This window comes from Mytilus galloprovincialis, chromosome 4 (genome assembly GCF_965363235.1).
Source record: "Mytilus galloprovincialis chromosome 4, xbMytGall1.hap1.1, whole genome shotgun sequence".
In the NCBI taxonomy this organism is placed as follows: domain Eukaryota; kingdom Metazoa; phylum Mollusca; class Bivalvia; order Mytilida; family Mytilidae; genus Mytilus; species Mytilus galloprovincialis.
This window is the reverse complement of record NC_134841.1, coordinates 29,280,871-29,306,263: the sequence shown is the minus strand read 5'-3', so window position 1 is coordinate 29,306,263 and position 25,393 is coordinate 29,280,871. Positions and strand designations below refer to the sequence as shown.

The window sequence follows — 25,393 nt, the reverse complement described above, 5'->3', positions numbered from 1 at the left end:
AGCAATGAAAGTACCTGTTCTGGTTATTGTGGCGGAAGGTGACTTAAATACCATAGAACATGTGGTTAAAGTACTTGAACGAGATATTCCCGTCTTGATCTTAAAGGGTTCTGGAAAAGCAGCTGATCTCATTGCCGAATGCATGGAAGAGTAAGAATGTCAATAAATATAAGTAAATACAATTACTCAATTGTATTGAACAATTATATATTACAAAAAACCTAAAGATTCTAGAAACGTTAGACAAGAGCATGAAGTATTTTATATTTCGCATCAAAAAATGGTATTTGAAAATGTTACTCTTAAGATATATGTTCTAATATTGAAAAATCTTAAATAATCAATAAGGAATTGATTTTATATAGTGAATTACTGGTCTTACCACTTGGAAGCGATTTCTGCTATAAAATTGTGCTCATTAACCCGGTTTTTTTTTAATTTGCAATTTCCCAATCCACTATAAATAAATATGTTAAACTAAATAAACTAACAACATATGCATTCAGTCGTACAATGTATATTTCAGTAAATATGTGTTATTTGACACAATGATAGAAAACTTATAATTGAAACAATATAAGAATTTAATATTTTTTCATATGGTTTACAAAGTGACAATTGTGGAGCGTACTTTAAAATGGTTAACGGTTAATGGTTAATAAGTCTTATGTAGACGAAACGCGCGTCTGGCGTATAAAATAATAATACTGTTACCTAGATAACTATTAACAAATTTTACACAATATAAAAGTCTTTGGTAGTACCATGTGGTATATGGACACATAGATTAAATTAAATTGCAGACCTACTGCTAATATGTAAATTTTCTTTTTCATTTTCACATAGAAGTGTGTAACAATCTGAGTAAAACATATTTTCATTTATTATTCAGTGTAGAGTCAATTGAAGCCAAGGCACCCTTATTGTTTGGGATATACTTCCGCGAACCAGATTTTAAGGAACTTACGAGTAACATGAAAGAAATTGAAAAACATAAGCACTTTGTAAGTTATTTTAATCATAGATATGGTAAAAATAACACCTACCGAATGCAGTTTCAATTCTAGAGAAAAACTCATACCATTGGGATATAAGGATAACACCGCCTGCACTGTGTCCAGCAATCTAGACCATATAAACTCGGCTATCTACATATAGCTAGAACTAATGATTCAGCTTTCGTTGGCTATTGCTACTTTTCGTCGTCAGTATTGTCAGTATAGTTGTTAATTACTGTGTCATTTTGGTCTCTTGTGGAGAGTTGTAACATTGGCAATCATACCACATCTTTTTTTTATATTATAGAGTTGTAACATAGTACATGATATTTAAGGCATGGTAATTGAATCGATTGCAAATAAACTAAATATCTTTCCTAAAGGATCGTCAGATACAGTCAAAGAAATATTTTACGTCTGACATATTCATTGCATCACCAGTGAATATGATACACGGCTGAAAACACATATTATATTTAATTATGAGCACAGCAATGTTAGGCAACTGTTTCCTCTTCCCTTGCCGGGGTTCGAACTCGTGCTACAAGGATATCGAGACAACACCGTATGCCCTTTGTTAAGAGCTCATTATATAAAAATCATGATATTCTACCGAAATAATTCAAAGTTTAGTGACCATGTTAAAAACATCTCTCTCACTAAACTTGAAATAAAGTATACAACGAATACAGTTAAAAAATCAGATGTGTTATGATTAAAAAGAAGAAAACTAGTTAACTCTGCCTCATATATTGACTTACAATTAGGAATTTACAATGAGGGTCGGTTGAGAACAAAACTTAACGACACAAGAAAACATTTCTGCTTACAAATATAAACTATTCATTTCTAAGTAGCTACAGTCCAACCGAGCCTGTATATATATATGGAATATATATGTAGGACTCAAATCTATGGTGGGTTCCAAATCTATGGCAGATTCCTAATCTATGGCAAATATGACGTTACAAACGTCAAATCTATGGTAGATATTTGTTTTCTCCTAATCTATGGCAGATTTATGAATTACGTAATTTTCTAGGAAAAAGAGTAAAATATAACGTCACAATAAAATAACGGCATATAATTAGTCCTCGTAGACTACAGCAAACTTTCCTGAAGTCCTGTGTTTAACAATTTCCCTCTAGAACAATTTGCCGATAATTTAAAGAAAGATGTGATCTTTTATCTATAGGACGGATAATAATTATTTGATATACCGTCCAAATCCCGCGATGAAGAAAGGCACACCTGTTTTAGTAGTGGATATTTTGGGAATGGAGTTATAGTAAATATTTTAGTGTCTACGGCTAGCAAAGTATTTAAAGTGAGAAAATGAAATTACAGGATACCACCAAGTTGACTAAAATCGTCACCAGTTAAAAAACATTGATTAACGCTAAAATAAATATAATGTGAAAAGTGAAACTGTTTTAATTTTTTTTTTATAATAACTGCTTTCTTGTTGTAAAAAATGGATTAAACTGGTACAATGCACAGATTAAGAAATGCTTATTTTTCCAGGAAAGATCATTTTGATCCTAATTTCGGTATTATGGTATATCACTTTTACTTTTTTTTATGTTTGACATCACGATTAGGTTGACCATTATGGAATTTTGATTTCACAAATGATTTAGACATGCTCCCGTTGTCGTACATGTCAACTTATTTAAGACAAGTAAGTGATCGTATATGTACTGCCTTGTTCAACATTTGCACAAAATCTGCCATAGATTTGGAAACAACAAAAATCCGCCATTAGGAAATTACAAAACTTGCCATAGATTAGGATTCAAAACATCTGCCATAGATTTGGGATGGCATGACGTCACATTTACCATAGATTAGGTTTCTGCCATAGATTTGGAACCCACCATAGATTTGAGTCCTACATATATCTCCCAGTTAATTTGATATTTTAGTGCTGTCGTTTCCAATCATGATTTCCGTGATTGATAGTTGCTGCTAACAGTGCACAAGGTAGCTAATTAAGCAAGAGTTCCAAGTGATGCAGTTAAAATCATTGTTTCAGCAATTTTACGGACGCCATAATGATTTGGTTGACCGTTATGGAGTTTCAGCTTCACAGATGACGACGGATACTTTCCTATTGTCGTATCCACAATCCCGTTCTCTTTTTCTTGGAATTGACCTGCTGTATAAGACTATAATCGGGGTTTTCACTTACACGAGAAACAAGACGGGTGCCACATAATTTGCTTACCGTTCCGAAGCACTTGAGATTGTCCGGATTTTAAACGGGGTTCATGTTAGTCAGTCTTTTGTTTTCTATGTTATGTTTTGTGTACTGTTGCTTCTGGTTGATCTTTTCTCGAGACACTGACACGAAAATACTACTATGTAAGTTTCCTCTGCATCACGCATACCATTTTTCTTCACTGAGCATTTAAAGGATCATTAAGAATGCAGTTTATGTTCGACAGTTAAAAATTAGTAATTTTAGTTTAAAATTAACGCCGACGTTTTTTTTTTTTTATATAAGAAGACATTTTCTAATTCCCGGTCTGTTTTCATTTTCCTGATCTCAGAATGTTTCCAATATCACTCCGATGTTCATATCCCTTTAAAAAACTGTAAACAGTAGTCTGTTTGATGACTGTCAATTTGACAATATCAATTTTTCTGTAGAATGCATAAATTAATGCACCATTCGAATGATATAATCATATATCAGTTCTTTTCTCTTACAACTCATTTTGTTAACAATTATAACAGAGAAGGAAATACTGAGAACAATACGAAGACATTAATGATATGAGGAGTGAATAAAAATGAAACCGCCACTTTATAGATGATACAATGGCAGCTCATTTGTTTGAAATGACAGCGTCCGCCCATATTATACTATACGCTATAATAAATCGATGTTAATTTGCTTAGATCATCTGGTTTTCCAATTATGTTTGAAACTTTTAAAATGTTCAATTAAACCATTGGAATGATGGAAAACAAAATGATTTTTTATTGAATTTCTAAACCAATATTAATGTTTAGGTCAACATACTGGATATAAACCAACACGACGAAACAGAGTTTTCAGATGCCGTTGTCAATTCAATTATAAGAGCATGGGCACAAGGTAGAAAGAAAGAAGATGAGAGACCTGTAAAATCTGCTAATCCTAAGTCAAGGAACAATCCATATATAATCAAAACCGATAAAGATGAAAAATACGAACTTCTAGGTAAGATTTCGTACGAGAGATATTAAATACTGTGAACAAGATTATATAATATTTTTTATCTTAATGGTTTTAATTGTCTATCACCTTGGATGATGTTTGTATAATCCGCTGCTTGTCTTTACTAACTGAAGTCGAGTGTGATATCACTAAATTATACTTTTTTATCGAGTCGGTTATTGCTATCATGTTGGCTGCCAAAAGTGGAACAGGATAAGATTAGACTTCCAGAGAACAATGTAATCACCTCAGGTTTTTATAAGGGTTCGTTTTGTCCAATGTTTAGATTTCTATGTAATGTCTTACAAACTACCTTTTGTCCTAGCTGGCAATGGTTTAGTCGGCTCATGAGCTTTTATAGTTCTTTTTGTACCATCCTACTCATTATTAAATTCTATCTCTTTCTCCTAAAATGATTCTAAAATGATTAACAAAGTTTCCACACAAGTTTTGTTTCTTGTGTTCTCGTGTATCCCTAAGCATGGTTTCTTTTATTGAACGATTGGTGGCTAACGACTTGAAAGGAAACAAATAATGGGTACATCGGCTGATTAATGTTATTCTGATTGCATGACATTGTTTTTCCATTCATACTTCAAGTTGATAAAAGGCACTAAGTTTTACGTTGTACAACTTAGTTATTTTTAGATTAATTTACACAGCAAAGTCCCAATCTATTTCCTTAACATAAGTTTTCAAGTGCCAATAACATACCCAGTTGTAAAATCTTTTGTAGACCAAGAAATAGCATACACAGATTCTGAAAGCATGGCAGTTCCTACAGTTGTATCTCCAAATGATTACGCAGGTAAAAAAAGTAACTGGAATAAATTAAATGGTGTACATCCGATGTTACCTTCATCTACGGTTACGACGAACAACATGAATGTTACTGGAGAAGTGAAAAAATTCATGGAAAGATACCAAAAATCGCTTACGCCTGCCTCTCTGCCATTATACTTCTACATTGCCTACCAGTTTATCCAAGAGAATTCTTTCAACGCTGAAAAAACACAGGTAAGTTTTGTTAAAAAATAATTTCTAAAATATTTCTATGTGGTTATTCCATGGAAACTCCAAAGTTTTTTTTCTCAACAATTTCTCATGTTTGCAACAATGATTAAGTCTATGCTATTATGAGGACCAATAATTATCAAAGGTACCAGGATTATAATTTGATACGCTAGACGCGCGTTTCGTCTACATACGATTCATCAGTGACGCTCACATCAAAATCTATACTATTAAACGAGAAGACCTCATTTTGTGTGTCGCTTCTCTTCCTTCCACGATAAATTAATCACCATGCTTCTGTGTTCTATAGGTAACATGCATAGTCGCATTTGTCATCCATTCTTATGATTTTTCAGATTGGGTTATTTTTTGAGAAAAACGACAAAAAAGGTGTCATACCACCAATTACTCTCTCAAATAGTGAAAGTAGGCCTACTCGGACAAAAAATAGTGCATTTGATGTCATTGTTTACTTAAACTAACCAACAAAATTAGCAGAAATGAAACTGTTGGTGAAAGAGAAATATATTAAGACCATTTTGAGCTGAACTTTACTTGCATGGGCATAATTATGGGTGATTATTCAGACTAGTGAACACATTTTACAGTTTAAACAAGGCAATGCCGACCGTGGCATCCCCTCGTATATAACATATTGGGGACAAATATGAACACTATATTTGTATATGACACATGCAGAAAATGGTAAATTGAATATGCATATTTGATACATAAACTATTTTTTTAGAAATCAACCAAAACATTCAGTAACTGGAAATACCTATTATATTGTCTTTAGAACCAGCAGGTAAAAAAATGAGCAACCAATTTCCTGTGTATTATGCTATTTCAAGGAGGAAAAAACAAGTTCATCTGCATGACCTTGACCTTTGGCCTTGAACGTAAAAAATATCAGATCATTACAAGGAGGAATAGTATACCAAATGTGGTTAAAATCTTTTGAAAAATATTGGTTTTAGAGTGTCCACAAGGGTGATATTGCCTTGTATTACAACTGCCACTGTGACCTTGACCTTTGAACTTTAAAGTCAATAGCGCTTAAGATATTCTTAACGAGTAACACCATACCAAGTTTTAAGCATTTTGGTTCTAGAGTGTCTATAACAATTTTATCTACACGCAACTTACATGTAGTAGGCGAGGGGATAATAAACTAAGTTTTATAAGAATTAGACAAAAAGATCGATTTCCCACCATGCATGGCAGACTTGTACAGAAACGATATGTTGTCGAAATTTTGTTCGTATCTTTTAGACATCGTATGGCCATCGCGCCATCATCGTAATCCATCATGTAGCCTTCGTAATCCATCGTGTAGCCTTCGTGATCCATCGTGTAGGCTTCGGCTGAGATATATGCTTAAATACCCGTCTTCGGTTAACCTTCGTATGTCCATCTTTTGCTATCGTATATAATTTCGGCACAATCGTATAGACTTCGTTATTCATCGTACTTGCTTCGGTCACTTTTTGGTATTTTAACGAGATCGGGACCAACTTCGTACGAACTTACAATTTTCGCATTCGGGTGTCCATCGTATATAAAAGTCGGGACAGTGTGAAGCGGGCATAAAGCCCCGGTCACAACAGATCGTACGATTTGTTGTCGTGGAAGATCTATAAATTAGTTGTCGTGGCACCGTCGTGCAAAATATTTTGAGTGGTCACATCAGCTACGACATGGCCACGATGGTTCCAAGATGGTTCCACGATGGTTCCACGATGGTTACTAGACAGAAAAAAGAATTGTAATTGCACTGTCATGGGTTCGTCGCAAGTCGGTTGTGTGACAGTCGTGCGATAATCGTACGACAGTCGTGAGTTGTTTGGAGCTATTTTTCAGGTTTTCATGTCATGGGATGAGCGTGTTACTGTCGTGTAACTGTCGTTCCACTGTCGTACAACTGTCATACCACTGTTTTGCGACTCTTGAAACATGCCAGGCTCCTTCCGCATGAATCCAACGAAATCACCGCCAGATTTCAACTCCAACTCTTGCATCAGTGTACTATACTGCCCAAACATCAGGCGCCGTTCAATCCATGGCCTAACCAACCAACGTCGGTCGTTTCGCTGGTTCTTATACTGTTCATAGACTCGAATCAATGCTACCGGGCCACGTCCACTTGTATTTTTGTCCATCTGATGAGTTAAGCCTTTTTCAACTGATTTTTATAGTTCGTTCTTATGTTGTACTGTTATACCACTGTCCCAGGTTAGGGGGAGGGTTGGGATCCCGATAACATGTTTAACCCCGCCACATTATTTATGTATGTGCCTGTCCCAAGTCAGGAGCCTGTAATTCAGTGGTTGTCGTTTGTTTATATGTTACATATTTGTTTTTCGTTCATTTTTTTACATAAATAAGGACGTTAGTTTTCTCGTTTGAATTGTTTTACATTGTCTTATCGGGGCCTTTTATAGCTGACTATGCGGTATAGGCTTTGCTCATTGTTGAAGGCCGTACGGTGACCTATAGTTGTTGATGTCTGTGTCATTTTGGTCTTTTGTGGATAGTTGTCTCATTGGCAATCATACCGCATCTTCTTTTTTATATAACATGCAGAACCATGTTTTGCTCTTGTTGGAGTCCGGCAAGGCGACTATTCAACAGGGCTAAGCATAATTATTCTGATGGAACAGCCATCCTATTTAAACGGTAAACGGTATGTTTTTCCAAACATTTATTCTCACCGAATGTATTCTTCTAAATAAAACGAAAATATGTTGCACGACGTTTGGTGTTCGTGAGACAATCGTGCGACTGTATCACGAGTGACTTGAGACAGTCGTGCGACGATTGTTTGATTAAAATGGTTTATGTTGATACCCACGACAATGTGTTAATCGCACGACAGTCGCACGACGGTTGTAAGACACTTTTATGACAGCCACAAGACAGTGACACGACAAAAAATCGTAGAGCCAAAAAAGGCACATGTCTAATTTTCGTCTCACGACAACCGACATCGCCACGATGCTCAAAATATCGTACGACGACCACAGATGACACGCGATTTGACCAAATTCCATGTCGTGGCGCTGCATAGGTGTGTTGTGGGTTCGTTGTGACCAGAGCTAAGACTTTCACAACTGATTGCAAAAACACTTCTGTAAATTCTTGAAGTAAGCCAGCTGTTAACCGTTTAAACCATTTTTTTTTATTTTAATGTGGCATTGACCATTTAGCAATTAATGCAACTCACATGGAATTTTGATGATGTATTACAATACTGAGAATTTAGGATTCACTGGTATTTTGAATCTGAATACTTATGTCTTTGCTTTTTTTGTTTACTAACTTGGTTTGTTTTATTCTAGATTCCACTTCATCATAAAAGCACCTCCAGTATATTCTATCTTTTTTTTTGTTGGCTTGTTGACAAATTTAAAACTTGGGAAAAATGGTTTCTTTACTGCTTTAACTTTATTAAAAAAAAGTAATAGTGTATGCTCATATTTTTTTTATAATATTGCTATTGTGTCTTCAATAGAACTTTGAAATTCTTCTGAAACAAGCAATTATAGCTGACAGAGTTGACTATGTTAAGGTTCTGCTTCAAGAAGAGAAAGTAGAATTTGACAGAAAACAGTTTCCAGATATATATCACCAGGTAATTATGAAATTGAGAAATAAAATGCCTTCTCAAAAAAAAAAATGGACGTTCTTTGGATTAAAAACTATTCAAATGAGTTGTATAATCGAATTATTTCCAGAATAATATGTACAGACAAACTAGAATTTCGTCTTTAATTTACAAAGGTAATGATGTCACCATAGGGATACCAATAACCAGACGATATTTTGAAAAAAGTTCTTTTCATGTCTGGTAAGGGCTTTTATATGTATTTATAAGTTTAATTATTAATAAGGCAATTGCATAAACTACAAGGGACACAGTTACATTCAGATTTACAGAATGTTTCTACATGTCATTCCAATTTGATTTGAAGATTTTTACCCTTTGGAAACCAGAGTAAAGCAACGAAAAAAGTTCATGGATTGTGTAAAATTTAAGTTACTTTGTGGAAACGTCAGTAAGGCGGACGTTACTTATATTGAGAATTATTGTAATTTGTCTATAACTCATTCGGTGTTTAAAAAATGCTATAGATTCATGAAAAATAATACATAAAAATAAACAAAATACGATTCTAAGATACTTCCGTTGCTGTTGATAATTATTCTATTGTTGACAATTTTCCACAGACTATCAAATGCGAGTGTAGTAGTAGAGATGGCGAAGGTGACTGTCAACACATGTGGTCAATACTTATGGTAAGTTATGTAGACTTGAAAAGTCATAAATGAATTGAGAGAAAACAAATCCAGGCTACAAAAAAAACCCCGAGAAACCACAAGAAGAAACAAATGAACAAAAGATACACTGAAGTGAAACAAAAACAAACGGCAACATGCATAGGAACGAACTATTTGATAGCAACTGCCATATTCCTGACTTGGTACAGGACATTTTACATGAAAGAAATGGTGGCTTGAACCTGGTATTATAGCTATCCAAACCTCCTCTTACATGACAAAGTTATTATTCTTTTTAGAAACGATCGCTTTTAAGGGATAATCTAAATGTAAATCAACTCGTATGTAACATGTGCACAATTTTTATAAAAGTTGTTATTCCTATTTCATTAAACTGTTATTCAATGTCAACATTTTAAATGTCCTTCGTACTTTGGATTTTAAATATTTTGGCCACGAGCATCACTGAAGAGACATGTATTGTCGAAATGCGCATCTGGTGCAAGAAATTGGTACCGTTAATTTTTTTTTATTAATGTCTACTGCATTTGCTTACTCGGGGCTATTGTTATATTTGTGTCCGTTCTCTCTGAAATTGTTGCTATTATTATTTACAAGTTATAATTATCAAACATTAAAATTTTGTTTTAAGAGTTTATATATTTTTTAATCTGTTATAGGGCTCATCTAGCTCTGTTACGGAACAACTTCTAGAAAGCAAAGAAGATGACAAAGAGGCAAAATGCCGGAAGTGTAGACAGGCAGGCAGGCAGCTGTGTCAAAAGTTTTTGCATTACCCTAAAAGTATGTTGTCAAAGCGGTTTGCAATTCAGCTTTTTTTATTTCACATGTGAAATTATCGGTTTTTATCTAACTGGGAAATCAATGTAATTCATTGCAACCAATGTAATAAATAAATCTATTATACTTCTAAAACATGTTTAGATAAAAAAAATCTCAAGCTAAAAAAACCTTCTAAAACAGAGTTTTGTCATTTAGAAGATAAATTAAACTGCTGCAAAAAATTACCTTAACGTTGTTTTAAATGTATCGCTTGAGTCTGAATGTTTTTTAGGGAGAGTTTAATGTTTTTATTGAACGTATTTAACCAGTTTTAATGAACTCGGTGACATGTTTCTGACATCTTCGTAATTATGCACGTTTTAGTTACGTTAAATATTTGACACATTTTGGGGACATCGAAACCTGAATGACTTACAAAATAGTCAAAAACCTCTACAGTTTCTAAATCATAGCACACAAAATAGGAAAATAGACGCAGTATCATAATTCTTCTTGTTGTCTTTTTCATCTGCATCAGATTAAAAAAATATAAATGTTTAGATCTCTAATTTTGATTGATTTTATTTTTGCTGCAAGAATCATACAATAAGGAAGACATGAAGAATGAAAGGAAAGATATCTACCAAGACCTTTTGATCTGGTCCTTGTTTGCTAACAGACAGGAACTAGCGACGCTATTCTGGGTGAAATGTGAAAATCAATTACGTAAGGTCGTTTTCATTTTTTAAGGTAGAAATCTTTAGTACAAGTACTTAAATCTGTATAAAATATTGTTCCGGCGAAAAGTCATCCAGTATTTTTACCAGTGGAATATTTTAAAAAAGATAGCCTTTGTTACAACAGAAATTTACATAACACAATATAACTAACCTTTTTTACGAATATCATAATTCTTCTCCTTTTGACGAAGTTGCATTGGATGGACAAAAAAGGAAAAAAATAAGATAACAAGGGACTCTTTAAAGCCATATTGAAACTTAAAACAACTTCATGGACAAAAGAAAAAAGATTTTCAATAAAAATTTCCATAGAAATGATAAAGCTAGACTAACAATTCATGAAACTGGATGTAAGGTAAGCAGTACTTGATCCATTTGTGACAATCCTTGTAATTAAGGAATTGACAATGAATCCTTTTATGTATATGTCAATGAGACAGCAACTAAACTAAACATTACACATATCCTGTTATTTTAAAAATCTTACAAAATTTTATCAAAAAAAAATTATGTTTTATGAAGAAAACAATGATAATTAAACACATTTTGTTTTTTGTATATTTGTAGTAACGGCAATATTGGCAAGTTGCGTATTAAAAAAAATGGCTGCACGAGCAAAGAGTGGAAAAGATCAGTTTTTGTACGATGTAATTAAAGAACATTCAAGGTAATTATTATATTATGAATATTGCATGGGATTATGGAATCATTTCTTTTCATTGGACACTATTTTCCGTGGATTTAGTGAGTTAAAGTATATAAGCGAATTTGATTGTTCAACAAAATGATAATTTTCGATAGGTTTATTTCAGAAGTTGACAAAACACAATAATTGTATATCTACGAAATGACAATGGTTTTTTTTCAATGCACGACATATCTATTGTTAGACAATCGTATAATGCTTGCACAGGATTCCAGTTTTTACCGTCGACACCTGTGAAACAGATATACCATAACAGTCAATCAACTCATGAGGGTGTTCGTAAAATGTTTGAAGGGAAAACTATTGAAGGGATAATTTCAACTTCCCCACTAGAAACTCTTGGTTTAAAAGCTGCATTGTAAACAGCAACCGTAATTCAAGTGAAGTTAAACGATCATGCTAGCTTCTTCCAAAATGAAACATTCGGGATATAGGACATTATTGGTAAAATTAGAGATCATACAAGTATTCCAGTATTTTAAGATCTATTACATCGAAAACATGTCACTTATAAGTTGAGACACAGCTGTATCGTATCGGTCAACCTATTCATGATGGTATCCGAACACCTTGTGTATTATTGGTTACTCAACCCTCCTAATGACTCTTTTGGAGCAGTAGTGTGGTGGAATCTACATTGATCTTCTTCTCTTCTTGTAGTTTTGGCTAAGTTTAAAATGAGTTTCGCTATCTTTTACCTGAATTATTAATAAATGTAACAATAATATACCGGTGTGTTGAAAAGTCATAAATCGATAAGATATATGAATATAATTTAATTCTGTATGTAACACGTCTCCTCATTGGCTGAAGGTTGTTGTTTATCAGCTCATAGACATAATTTTGTCATGTGACCGTGACGTAATTACCATTTTTCAATGATCAACTCCCTTACAAATGAGAATTTAAAATTAAATTATAAGGGATAAATTTAGTTTTTTCTGTCTATTTGAAATAACCTCAAAAATGTGGTGTACACTTATAAATAACCCGCTACTCGGATTATTCAATGTGCACCAAATTTTTTATATTTATTTCTGCACAGACAGAAAACAATATGACAGTTAATCGTGAACTAAATCAAAAGATTGTGCGCCTTTTTTTGCATTTAAAGTATGAAATAAGTTCAACGACCTCACATTTACCATTCAGTAAAGACGCAATAGAAATCTTGAAATAAACAGTACTTATTGGTCATTTGTTCAAAAGAAAAACTTGATATACCTCGTAGATTAATTTAAACTATTCAATTAATTGTCAAAATTGAGGTTAACAAAAACCCTTATGAAACATTTGAATTATAAAATTATAAAAATACTCTTTCAGTTGATCGTTAATTGGACATTTATATTAACATCAAAACCTCCCAAAAAAGAGGTAATTCAATAAAACATATTTTGCATCTTTTAATTGTGTTGTCAAATACAGTGTCAAATTCATTTTTGTATATAATATAGAATTTTCGCAAAACGAGCCTTAGACTTACAAACAAAACTTTACGCTGAAGACTCTGAAGTGGCAATGGATCTAATGTTAACAGAACAAAAAGTCTGGGACATCAAAGTCAGCCCATTAGAATGTGCATTTGACAACTCAATGCTTGATTTTATTGCACATACCTGTGCACAGAGACGTCTAAACAAAATATGGTACAAACAGATCGGAGCAAGTCTAGGTGATTTTTGGAAGGTTTGTCTTTTTAATATTTTGTAGTTATTATTTTGAAAGTTTTAATTTGTTCTACTCATATATAAATATTGAAACTATTGCAAACCACGGCCTACTATTAAAAAAGAAGTAAATTGCATCTTTGCATATTGTAACAGATATCTGTTTAAGACCCTTTTAAAAAGAAAGTGTCATATAGTCAGCCTTAATGTTATAAGCATTAACATAACAAATATAGCCAGCTGAAGGACGCCTCCGGGTGCGGGAATTTCTCGCTACATTGAAGACCTGTTGGTGACCTTCTGCTGTTGCTTTTTTCTATGGTCGGGTTGTTGTCTCTTTGGCACATTCCCCATTTCCATTCTCAATTTTATTAAATCGAGAAAGTGATTTGATTTGATTTAATCTATCAGGTATATTACACGTATGAAAAGTTGAACAAATGTGTTTCCCTCGCTTAATTTTTATTGTATCTATTCTCTACTTTTGTTTTATCCTAGACTGGATTCTCCCTTTGATAATTCAGTTTAATAGTTAATGCCTGTCTAACTGTACTTTAGTTATTTTTTTTTTTATTCTTGGTAGAGATTTGATACTTGGGTCCTTAACATAGACAAAACAAATATGAAATGTGACCTACACACGACAAACCTGTTTAGAGTGAGTGGAAAGGTTGTCGTTTTGTTAGACAAACCTTCTATAATCCGTTCTACAATGGTTTCGAATTTGATTTATGGCGATTTGAAAGGATACTTGTTTTGCAAAACACAATTTATGTTAAAAAGTAAAATCACAAAAATACTGAACTTAGAGGAAGATCAATTGGGAAAGTCCATAATCACATGGCAAAATCAAATAACAAAACGCATCAAAAACGAATGGACAAAAACTGTCATATTCCTGACTTGGTACAGGCATTTTCAAATGTAGAAAATGGTGGATTAAACCTGGTTCTATAGCGCTAACCCTCTCACTTTAATGACATTACTGTTATCTTGTTCGATTGGTAGTTCTTTGACGTTTACTTCACATTACCGTTTATGATTACATGAAATGCTTAATAATGAGCCAACAGTGATATTCATCTAACACAGAAGCGGCTTGAAATGTTTGAAGGGAAAACTATTAAAGGGATAATTTCAACTTCCCCACGAGGAACTCTTTGTTTAAAAGCTGCATTGTAAGCAGCAACCCTAATTCAAGTGAAGTTAAACATCATGCTAGCTTCTTTCAAAATGAAACATTCGGAATATAGGACATTATTGGTAAAATTAGAGATCATACAAGTATTCCAGTATTTTAAGATCTATTACATCGAAAACATGTCACTTATTAGTTAAGACACATCTGTATCGTATCGGTCAACCTATTCATGATGGTATCCGAATACCTTGTGTAGTATTGGTTGCCCAACCCTCCTAATGACTCTTTTGGAGCAGTAGTGTGGTGAATCTGCATTGATCTTATTCCATTCTTGTAGTTTTGGCTAAGTTTAAAGTGGGTTTCGCTATCTTTTACTTGAAGTATTAATAAATGAAACAGTAACATTCCGGTGTTAAAAAGTCATAAATCGATAAGATATCATTACCGTTTATGATTACATGAAAAGCTTAATAATGAGCCAACAGTGATATTCATCTAACACAGAAGCGGCTTGTATTATATTAGGTAAAATTATATTTTTTCAGAAAGGTTTACTGTATGGATGCCGTAGAAATGGTAACGGCAATTTACGACTTTGTAGATTTTTTTATGCACCGCTGACTCGTTTCCTCGTGCATTATGTGAGTATTTCTGACAGAAGATAGCTAAATAAAGACAACAGTAGTACACCGCTGTTCGAAATTCATAAATCGATTGAAAAAAAAAACAAATCCGGGATAGAAACTAAAACTTAGGGAACGACATCAAATATAAGAGGAGAACAACGACACAACAGAAACACATCTTTAAAAATGCAACACACACAGAAACGAACTATAATTTAACAATGACCATTTTCCTGACTTGGTACAGGACATTTTAGTAATAAAGTGGTGGGTTGAACCCGGTTTAGTGGCTAGCCAAAACTTGCACTTATGTGGCAATGTTCAATATAATGCTTAAAAATAAGTAAATAATAAATAATATATGTCCATAAAGTAGATCTTTGACATCATGTTAAAACATACATTTTAAAAAGTGTGTTTTGTCTGCACAGTCCTTTAAACGATATGTTTCATTAGTAAAGAGACAATTCCTAATAATAATGGTATTGTCTACTTGGATAGTTGTGTAGATTTATATGATTTATTATGCCTCTAGATAATCTTCATCGCTGCAATGGTATGCTACAGTGCATTCCTGTTGATAGAACTGACACGTTACGTTAATTTAGAGGGAATCAAGATTTACGAGTGGCTGATTTATGCATGGTTCATTGGAGACATTTTTGAGGAATATAGAGGGGTGAGTGTAGTTGAGTATGTAACATGAGGGTACCCAAACTTGCACTTATTTTGACAACTTTTCACTTACGTTTATTTATGATGTAGACAATTTAAAAAAATACTAAATTGTTACATTGATAACTTTTTAGAAGAAGTTCATTCAAAGGATAAAGGAGTTTAAACGGATCGTATCTTAGTTTATGGACTATATAAACAACATCAACGTGTGAATAATGATTTGACAATTTGTTTTGTTTTCCAAATTGCAGGAACATCCAAACTTCCTAACCGAATCTCGGTATGTTTGAAAGAATTTGATAAATTATTCTATTTATTTCTGTTAACGATATATCTGACTTATTGATTTGCCAGTTACACAGAACAAGAAATACTTTCATTGGAATCTTTATATTCTTACGTTTAAAAAGTAATTATACTTCTTTTGATTTCTCTTTTGAAATTTAATTTCAGATTTTACCATGGAATAATGACATTATTAAAAGCAGATTTTCAGAAGACGATGAGAATGAGAAAGCCTTAAGTCAGTCAGTCAAATACAGAATATCAAGATATTTTTATGATTTCTGGAATTCGCTTGATTTTATATCGTATTGTATAACAATAACAGCTGTGCTTGTAAGATTTTTATATAAGAGTACAACAGAAACAAGCGTTCTTGCACGAAGATTTTATAGTCTTAGTTTGTTCACCATGTACATGAGATTTCTCCATGCACTCCTGATGTCAAGAAAACTTGGACCAAAGATTATCATGATTAAAGAAATGGCAAGTATCTACATTAAACACCCACGTTATGTCATACTTAAAGTAAAGAGATAAATGCAATTGATGTTATACTATTTTCTGTTGATATCACATACTTAAAAGGAACATCGTAAAACTGATCTTGCTAATTTCTAATGTAGAAAACAAAATACATAGAAACTCCTTAATCCGGAGGGAATATGAGGTGATCCTGAAGGGTAAGCAGATCGCGATATAATATTATAGTGTAGATTGCAGCTTTAAAGTCTATTATTTCAATAGGAGTTGTAGTTAAAATTAATTCATTTATATGTGAGAACTTGCATAGAAACTTTGAAACAAAAACAAAAATCATATCGTCAACTTCCAAATTTTTCAGCAGTAACGTATTCTCTGCTTCACACTTTAACGAAATAAAACCTATCCCAACAGAGTACCGAGGAAGAACAAATAAGATAAACACAAATAATAAATACCAGGATTACAGTTTACAAAATACTCGTCAGTGATGCTCGTATGAAAAGAATTAAAAGGGCAAAAACAAAGTACGAAGTTGAAGGGAATTTAGGACTCCAAGTTTCATAAACAGTTAATCTACGATTATGACCACATGAATGACACATACAGAAGCTTTATCACTATTGTTGACAGATAAGATGACTTGTACTAGTGTCTCAATTTAGGAACGATATTCTTAGAGGTCTTAGAACGGCGATACCAGCACAACAATCTGTGATTAAAAAACCGATGGCGTCCTATTACCAATTTTGACTGAGAAAGGATTCGCATGTCGGTTGACGCTTACCCTGCTCAATAACCTAGTATCGCTGTTATTTATAGTTCATGCAATTCCTCCCAATTTTGTTTCTTATTCTTATTTCAATCTTTTTACGAGATTTGAGCATAGGTAAACTACTATCGCCTTAAATTATCAAGTTTTGTAACATACACTGTCAAGTAAGACAAACATATAAATTGAGTAGAAAATAAGGCCCAATGAACATACAGTGGAGATCAATTCTAACCCCTCATTAGAACTGTCAGAATAATCTGTCATAGAACTGTCCTAAACTGTCCTAGAAGAGTTCTACCTAGAACTGTTCTAAGTAGAACTGTCAGAAACAGTTCTGGGTAGAAATGACCTAATCAGTTCTATGAAGAACTGTCAGGATCAGTTCTAGGTTAGAACTGTCAGGATCAGTTCTAGGTAGAACTGACCAATTCCGTTCTAGTCGTTAAAATGTCAGCAGAACTAACCAAAACAGTTATAACTGTAGAACTGTCAGCAGAACTGTCCAAAACTGTTTTAGCCGTAGAACTGACCAAAACCTGTCAGGATTGTATAACAGTTCTAAATGATGTCACTGCAGTAAGGGCATCTCCCTGGTCACCATTTAGTGTTATTATTATCGTTGATAAAGCCACAAGTGCTGTGATTAGGATTTTTTAATATATAGTATATTCTTTTGACTTATTTATATTTAAAACAAAGAGTTCTTATTACTGTTCTATGGATAGAACTGACTAAATTAATTCTAGCCGTAGAAATGACCAAGTCTGTTCTAATCGTAGAACTGTTCTATAGCCAAAGATTTGGTCAGTTCTAGAAGTCAGGTAGAACTGTCTAAACTTTTCTGGGTAGAACTGTCTAAAACTGTTCTGGGTATAATTGACTAAATCAGTTCTAGGTTAGAACTGTTCTAGCTAGAACTGTCTAAAAGGTGTCAGGATGACAGTTCTACATACTGTCCTAGAAAAGTTCTGACAGATTCTTACAGATATGATGAGATGAGGTTAGAAGTGATCTCCACTGTAGCACACATGGTTTGCCAACATATTTAGGTTAAACACTTATTTTTGTTAACAACAAGTTAGCCTTAAAAGGAAAAGCATTGTATAATATCGGTAATACAGATAACACAAACTAAGCAATTATTTGTATTCAAGAATGCTTTTGTTATAACGATAGCGATTTCAAAGTGCCTCTGCTGGACATTCAGTTATGCTTTTTACAATATTTAATAAGGGAGTATCTATTTTTCGAAAGGAGTTGTCAACTATAAGAGGTGCGGTCTTCCGACTATCTCTAGTTTACAAAAATATATGTGAGGCCGGAAAATGATATTTGTATTCATCTTGAAAGTCTATAGTATCGTGAAAACATTCAGAATTGTTATTACTTATTCATCCATTACTCCTTTACAAGATGGTAAACAATAAGAGTTTTTCCTTTTTTTTTATTTTAAAGTATCTTAAGAAATATTAAAATTCATACTAATTTAAACTATCATTTTAGTTGAAAGATTTGTTTCGATTTATTGGGATCCTGTTTGTGTTTATGGTTGGTGTTGGCGTTTTATATCATGCAAATATGTATCCAGCGCACTATGATATGTGGAATACTGGTGGTTGGACATACTGGAGAATTTGGAAAATTATGTATATTCCATATTGGCAAATTTATGGAGAACTTTTCCTCGATAAATTTGAAGGTACATATACGAGATTTCTAACTCTTACTAAAAAAAATGCATTATTACAGTTCCATAATTAATTTAACAAACAACCTTATCATCTTCGGAAAAGTCCTCGATAATAAGTTCCAAAGAATAAGAGTTCCACTCGATGTCGTGTAAAGTATATCTCATTCATGTTAAGGCATTGACGCAATGTGTCATACTCAACGTGTATAACAAAGATTCAAAATATTGTCTGCTTAAGCAGATCTGAAATTTTTACACAGTTCAACTCAGTGTAATAATTTTTCCGATGAAATATTAAATAAGAAACTTGGTATATTGTAAATAAAAATTCTAAGTTGTATAGTATGATAACAGTTCAGAAGTAAAGCCGAGCAAGAATTATTTCCCGCCAGGTATGAACATCAAGAATTCAAAGTCCCAGACCAAATATAAAAAAAGTGGAGTACCATGTAATATTTTTTTTATTCATGTATGGACAAGGTCATAGCGGTCTTTCACCAACTCGGTTTTCCAAAACAATTGACTACAGGGTACCAACTAATTCTTCATTTCAGCTAATAGTACTACACCGTGCACTACAATACAGGACGAATGGGAAAGTAACCCGGATATAGAGAGATGTAACCAATATGACTGGGTCCTCATTGTTATTTCTGCATGCTATATGTTGATATCAAACTTACTGCTAGTTAATCTTGTCATTGCACTGTTTAGGTATGTATCTATATAGGGCATATAAGGTGTGTGCTTCATGAACTGCTCATGCATAACAATATAGTTCTATCTCCAAATCATGAAAAATCTCAAATCAAATTACATTACAATATGGCATAAAACAACCATTGGCAATTTTTCTTACTAGGGACAGGCGCATGCATATATGCAGGAATTTTTCGATTTTTGAATCTCCCCTCCACCTTTAAAATGTTTATTAGTGGGCAACAGAAGGTACACACATGACCAAACAAGATAAGTCGTAATCATAATGAACGATCACATAGATGTAATCAATTAACTGAAAGCATGGGGATCCTTTGATTTCCATATTTAATAAAGCAACATTTTATAGTCTTTGCAGGTGTTACAGTAAGGTTTAAAACGTATCTTATTTGCTGTATTTTACGACCATGTGCTTCAATATAGAATTCAAGGCAGTATATCAGGTAATAATATTTAGTCATTATTTTGTCATTACAGTAGGTAAAGAATTTAAAAACTACAATTCTTTTACAGTTACCGTTTTGAGATTGTGCAAGCTAATTCTGAGAAACTATGGAGATATTGGAGATATGCTGTAATCATGGATTATCGAACCAGAGTTCCAGCCCCTCTCAATCTGATTATTAGACCCTTTATGACGCTATCAAAATGTATTAAAAGTTGTAAAAAGTGTTGTGGTAAAAAAACTGGAGCAGGTTAGTTTTATGTTAATGATATTCTGCCATTCATGATTAATCATAGATAAGTCACCGTTTAAGTAGTCACTGTAATCTTTCCACAAATGTTGTTTCTATAATCATAATAATGATTTAGAATAAAATGCATGTCAAATGGTTTTACATTACATTCTATTCCTTCATGCAGTTGCTACTTCTTATTCTTATAAACTGGAGGCGGATCGTTGTATTCTTTAGTTTAACATTGATGCTTCTTCAATGGAGGAAATTACAGATACCAGTATCTTGTTTTTGTGTCTAGAATGGTCCTACTTTGTTTAAAAAATTTAGTTCAAACACAAAATCATATCAAATTGGTTGTATTTTAGATAAAGATCTCTTTACTAGAGTTTTAGTTGGTCTCACTTTCCAAACATACAGACAGTTTGTTGATTGATTGGTGGTAAATAACGCCACTTTTAGCACTATTGGCCATTACTAGACGTTTAAATGATGCGTAAATCATTTGGTAAAGTTTACGTTTGCATTCTTTCTGAATTGAGAAATTGAATCTTATGTCTTTTGTAAAGAGAGTAACAGAAAATATTTATCATGAAAAATATCAAAAATAAACATTATGTTGTAACAATTGAAGAAATATACACTATATGATAAATACGATACCGTGACTTTGCCCTGTTTTTTAAAATTTTATTTGAGCGTAACTGTGAGTCTTTTGTAGACGAAACGCGCGTCTGGTGTACAGAATTTCAATCATGGTATCTGTGATATAAAATTGAGAAAGGAAATGGGGAATGTGTCAAAGCGACAACAACCCGACCATAGAGCAGACAACTGCCGAAGGCCACCAGTGGGTCTTCAATGTATCGAGAATTTCCGCACCCGTAGGTGTCCTTCAGCTGGCCCCTAAAAATATGTATACTAGTACAGTGATAATGGACGTCATACTAAACTCCGAATTATACACAAGAAACTAAAATTAAAAATCATGCAAGACTAACAAAGGCCAGAGGCTCCTGACTTGGGACAGGCGCAAAATTGCAGCGGGGTTAAACATGTTTATGAGATCTCAACCCTCCCCCTATACCTCTAGCCCATGTAGAAAAGTAAACGAATAACAATACCCACATTAAAATTCAGTTCAAGAGAAGTCCGAGTCCGATGTCAAAAGATGTAACAAAAGAAAATAAATAAAATGACAATAATACCTAAATAACAACAGACTACTAGCAGTAAACTGACATGCCAGCTCCAGACCTCAATTAAACTGATTGAAAGATTATGTCTTCATCATATGAATATTAGGCACAATCCTTCCCATAAGGGGTTTAGTATCATACTATCATAAAATATATGAGAAGAACATAACCCGTGTCATGCCAATAACTGTTTAAAAAAAAATTGTGTTTAGTTCCGATGCAAAGACCCTATAAGTGAATCAATATAAAAGCCAAAATATGCAATCTTTAATGACCTGACAACAGTATCGTAACTATATCCCTTCTTAATAAGTCTGTTTAAAGGTTTTGTAAGCTTTTGAGGTGAATACTGACATTTTTGTGCTTTGTACAGAATATTACCATAAAAGATTGGATGTGAAATACCTGAACGTATAAGATGTCTGCATGTTGAGTTATATTTACGAATTATTTCCTTATACCGGTGATAAAATTTAGTAAATGTTTTGACCAGTTTGTGATATCGAAAACCCTGGTGTAATAATTTTTCAATAGTACATAAATTTCTCTCGCTAAAATCTAATACGTTGTTACATACACGAGCGAATCGTACAAGTTGAGATATATAAACACGATAAGATGGTGACAAGGGAACGTCACAATCTAAAAATGGATAATTAACGATAGGAAATGAAAAATCATCTCTTTTATCATAAATTTTTGTATTAAGCTTCCCGTTAATGATATAGATATCAAGATCGAGGAAAGGGCAGTGGTCATTGTTAGTATTAGCTTTATTTAAAGTAAGTTCAACAGGATAAATTTCTTTAGTATACATACTGAAGTCGTCATTATTGAGAGCCAATATATTATCATAATATCTAAAAGTATTGTTAAATTTTTGTATCAAATATAAAAAAAGAAGATGAGGTATGATTGCCAATGAGACAACTATCCACAAAAGACCAAAATGACATAGACATTAACAACTATAGGTCACCGTACGGCCTTCAACAATGAGCAAAGCCCATACCGCATAGTCAGCTATTAAAGGCCCCGATAAGACAATGTAACACAATTCAAACGAGAAAACTAACGGCCTTATTTATGTAAAAATAAATGAACGAAAAACAAATATGTAACACATAAACAAACGACAACCACTGAATTACAGGCTCCTGACTTTGGACAGGCACTTATATAAATAATGTGGCGGGGTTAAACATGTTAGCGGGTTCCCAACCATCCCCCTAACCTGGGACAGTGGTATAACAGTACAACATAAGAACGAACTATAAAAATCAGTTGAAAAAGGCTTAACTCATCAGATGGACAAAAATACAAGTGGAAGTTTCGATGGGTCTTTGTTAATTTATATTTGCGCATATATAGTATCAAAAGCATGTCCAATTGACATAGTTCTTTTGTTTATTGCTACTAAAAAATGACCTAAAAGAGTGAACATATATACTCGCATTCTGACTTTTTAAATGCCCAGTTAATAAGGGGTGTGAATTTTTTCTTAACAAGAATATGAGACAAAGTGGTATAAAAGTAGAAAAATCAAAACTTTGAACAGATTCAAAATCACCAATATATGCATGCAATTTATTAGGTACTTCCAACGAGTTTTTGACACTCCAAAAGTAATTAATTCCACTATTTTCAAAGGCTTTATTTGAACAATTTATTTATGTTTATTATATTGAAGATTGAAAGACTGCTTTCAATGATGAAATTATACTAGAGCTTTTAAAACATTTACGGAAAACTCCTAATATATCTTACAGTATTCTCATACATTACTTTCCTATTTTCAGATCGTGATGAATTTAAACGGATGGAAAGATTACAGGACATTAGTGCCAATAAATGCATCCGCACAATAAAGATCTGACACAGTGACAATAAATACATCCGCACAATGAAGATCTGATAGATTCTTCTTTATGGAATACAAACTATGACATAACCAACATAATTTTATCATGATATGTTTTTGACAATTCTCTACGCAATGAAATATTTATTTTGACCTTATTTCTTAACGTTTTTTAAAAGTAGTATGTTGTAGTTATTGTTGGTATGACCTTTGTTTGACGTATCGCCTTCAAAAGGACAGAAGCATTCTGTTTTAGTTATAAATGTTTCTTCAACTTTTGACAAAGTCTATCCAACATAATAATGTTTCAGATAAAATGTGTGTTTGTTTTATATTTCTTCAACATTTATAATTGCTGTATGTACAGAAAAAAGCTGCATTGTATAAATCGTAACTCTGTTATAAATAATGTAAACTTATATGAATATGATTATTCTGTAAGGAGACGTTGTTTGACTGCCAATGAAACACATATATGTTATGGATCAAAGGACAAAGATGAGAACAATAAACTGTCACTTATCAGCCTTCAACAATGAACAAAAATCCATACCTTATAGTAAACAATAAAAGGCCTCAGAATAGCAAAGGGTTCAAACAACGCTTCTTGCAATAAACCCTGACCATCAAGAAAATTCGATCATGTCATCTTCTGTCTGCACAAGAAACGTTTATTTTGCTACTTCTTCTAACTGAGCGTGAAATCAGTCTTTCAACGTTAGGATTTGTATATGTATAGTATCAATAAGTTATTATGTAAAATAAAATATGAAATGGTTCTTCTTATTTTGATACAACAATAAGGTGGGTCTTTTAATCAAGAAAGCAAGTAAAATTATAGTCAAATATGTACATATTACGGGTGTGAGCACCTTTTCTAAAATAATATTTTTCTGATACACAGTTAATTAAATTCTTTTCTGAAGAAACGACTGTTATGTAACAAAGCTTATGATTTTCAAATAACACTATATACATTTATACACTGTATGCGTCCGAAGCGCTATTTTGGTTACCTTGATCGGGAACGCTAGAAACAAAAATAAAAACTTGAACCAAAGACACCGATTGAACAGGTTACACTTTTGTCAATATAGATTATGAATATTCCAAAAGAAAATAATTTTATGCCAAACACTGTGTCATTTTTAAGTTACATAAAACACATCATGGAATAGAAAGTTCACATGTACTTTTGTTGTTGTCAGAGGTCAAAACGAGGTTACAAGACATATTTTTAATATTTATAAATTTTGAACTTCTTAAAAACTAAAAATCTGGGCCCAGTTTCAGGAAGCTGTCTTAGGACTAAGACATGTCTTATTATGATCTTACGACATATCTTAGTCATAAAGTGGGTTTCACAAAGTAGTCCTAAATTAGGACATCTCTTTAAGTTGGTCATAAAGTTAGGACTACACGAGAGGTGTCTTATGATGGTCTTAGAATATCTTCGTGAAACCGGCCCTTGTACTACTCCTCCCGTGCGATACTTTCTTCCATTTTATGTCAAACATGCATACTCATTTGTTGATGTGGATCATACGTGTTTTTCTTTTTTCGTTTTTTTTTTATATAGATTAGACCGTTGGTTTTTCTTTTTTGAATGTTTTTACACTAGTCATTTTTGGAGCTTTATAGTTTGGTGTGAGCCAATGCTAGATGTGTTGAAGACCGTACTTTGAATTATATGGTATACTTTTACAAAATATGACTTGGATGGAGAGTCGTCTCCTTGGCAATCATACCCAATCTTTTTATATCTTACTAATTGTTATCTTTTAAATCAATAAAAGTTTTTGTTGGTAATCTTAACGCTCAGGGTGAAATATCGCAAACAAAATGTGCATAGCGCATGAAATGA

General features: G+C 33.0%; 1 protein-coding gene across 1 annotated transcript in view; it reads left to right on the top strand.

Moving 5' to 3' along the window:
* Window positions 1-24,308, top strand: part of LOC143071814 (transient receptor potential cation channel subfamily M member 2-like) — a 33,205-nt gene extending 8,897 nt beyond the window's left edge. Inside the window, exons 5-21 of the mRNA XM_076246417.1 lie at window positions 3-150; window positions 893-1,004; window positions 4,017-4,206; window positions 4,940-5,220; window positions 8,732-8,851; window positions 9,448-9,516; window positions 10,179-10,302; window positions 10,879-11,007; window positions 11,589-11,688; window positions 13,185-13,416; window positions 15,084-15,179; window positions 15,700-15,843; window positions 16,296-16,610; window positions 18,886-19,081; window positions 19,627-19,786; window positions 20,306-20,487; window positions 23,468-24,308. Of these exons, the coding sequence (XP_076102532.1) occupies window positions 3-150; window positions 893-1,004; window positions 4,017-4,206; window positions 4,940-5,220; window positions 8,732-8,851; window positions 9,448-9,516; window positions 10,179-10,302; window positions 10,879-11,007; window positions 11,589-11,688; window positions 13,185-13,416; window positions 15,084-15,179; window positions 15,700-15,843; window positions 16,296-16,610; window positions 18,886-19,081; window positions 19,627-19,786; window positions 20,306-20,487; window positions 23,468-23,544 (2,675 nt within the window). The 3' untranslated portion in view covers window positions 23,545-24,308. The remainder of the gene's footprint in view (window positions 1-2; window positions 151-892; window positions 1,005-4,016; window positions 4,207-4,939; window positions 5,221-8,731; window positions 8,852-9,447; window positions 9,517-10,178; window positions 10,303-10,878; window positions 11,008-11,588; window positions 11,689-13,184; window positions 13,417-15,083; window positions 15,180-15,699; window positions 15,844-16,295; window positions 16,611-18,885; window positions 19,082-19,626; window positions 19,787-20,305; window positions 20,488-23,467) is intronic.
* Window positions 24,309-25,393: the final 1,085 nt, after the last annotated feature.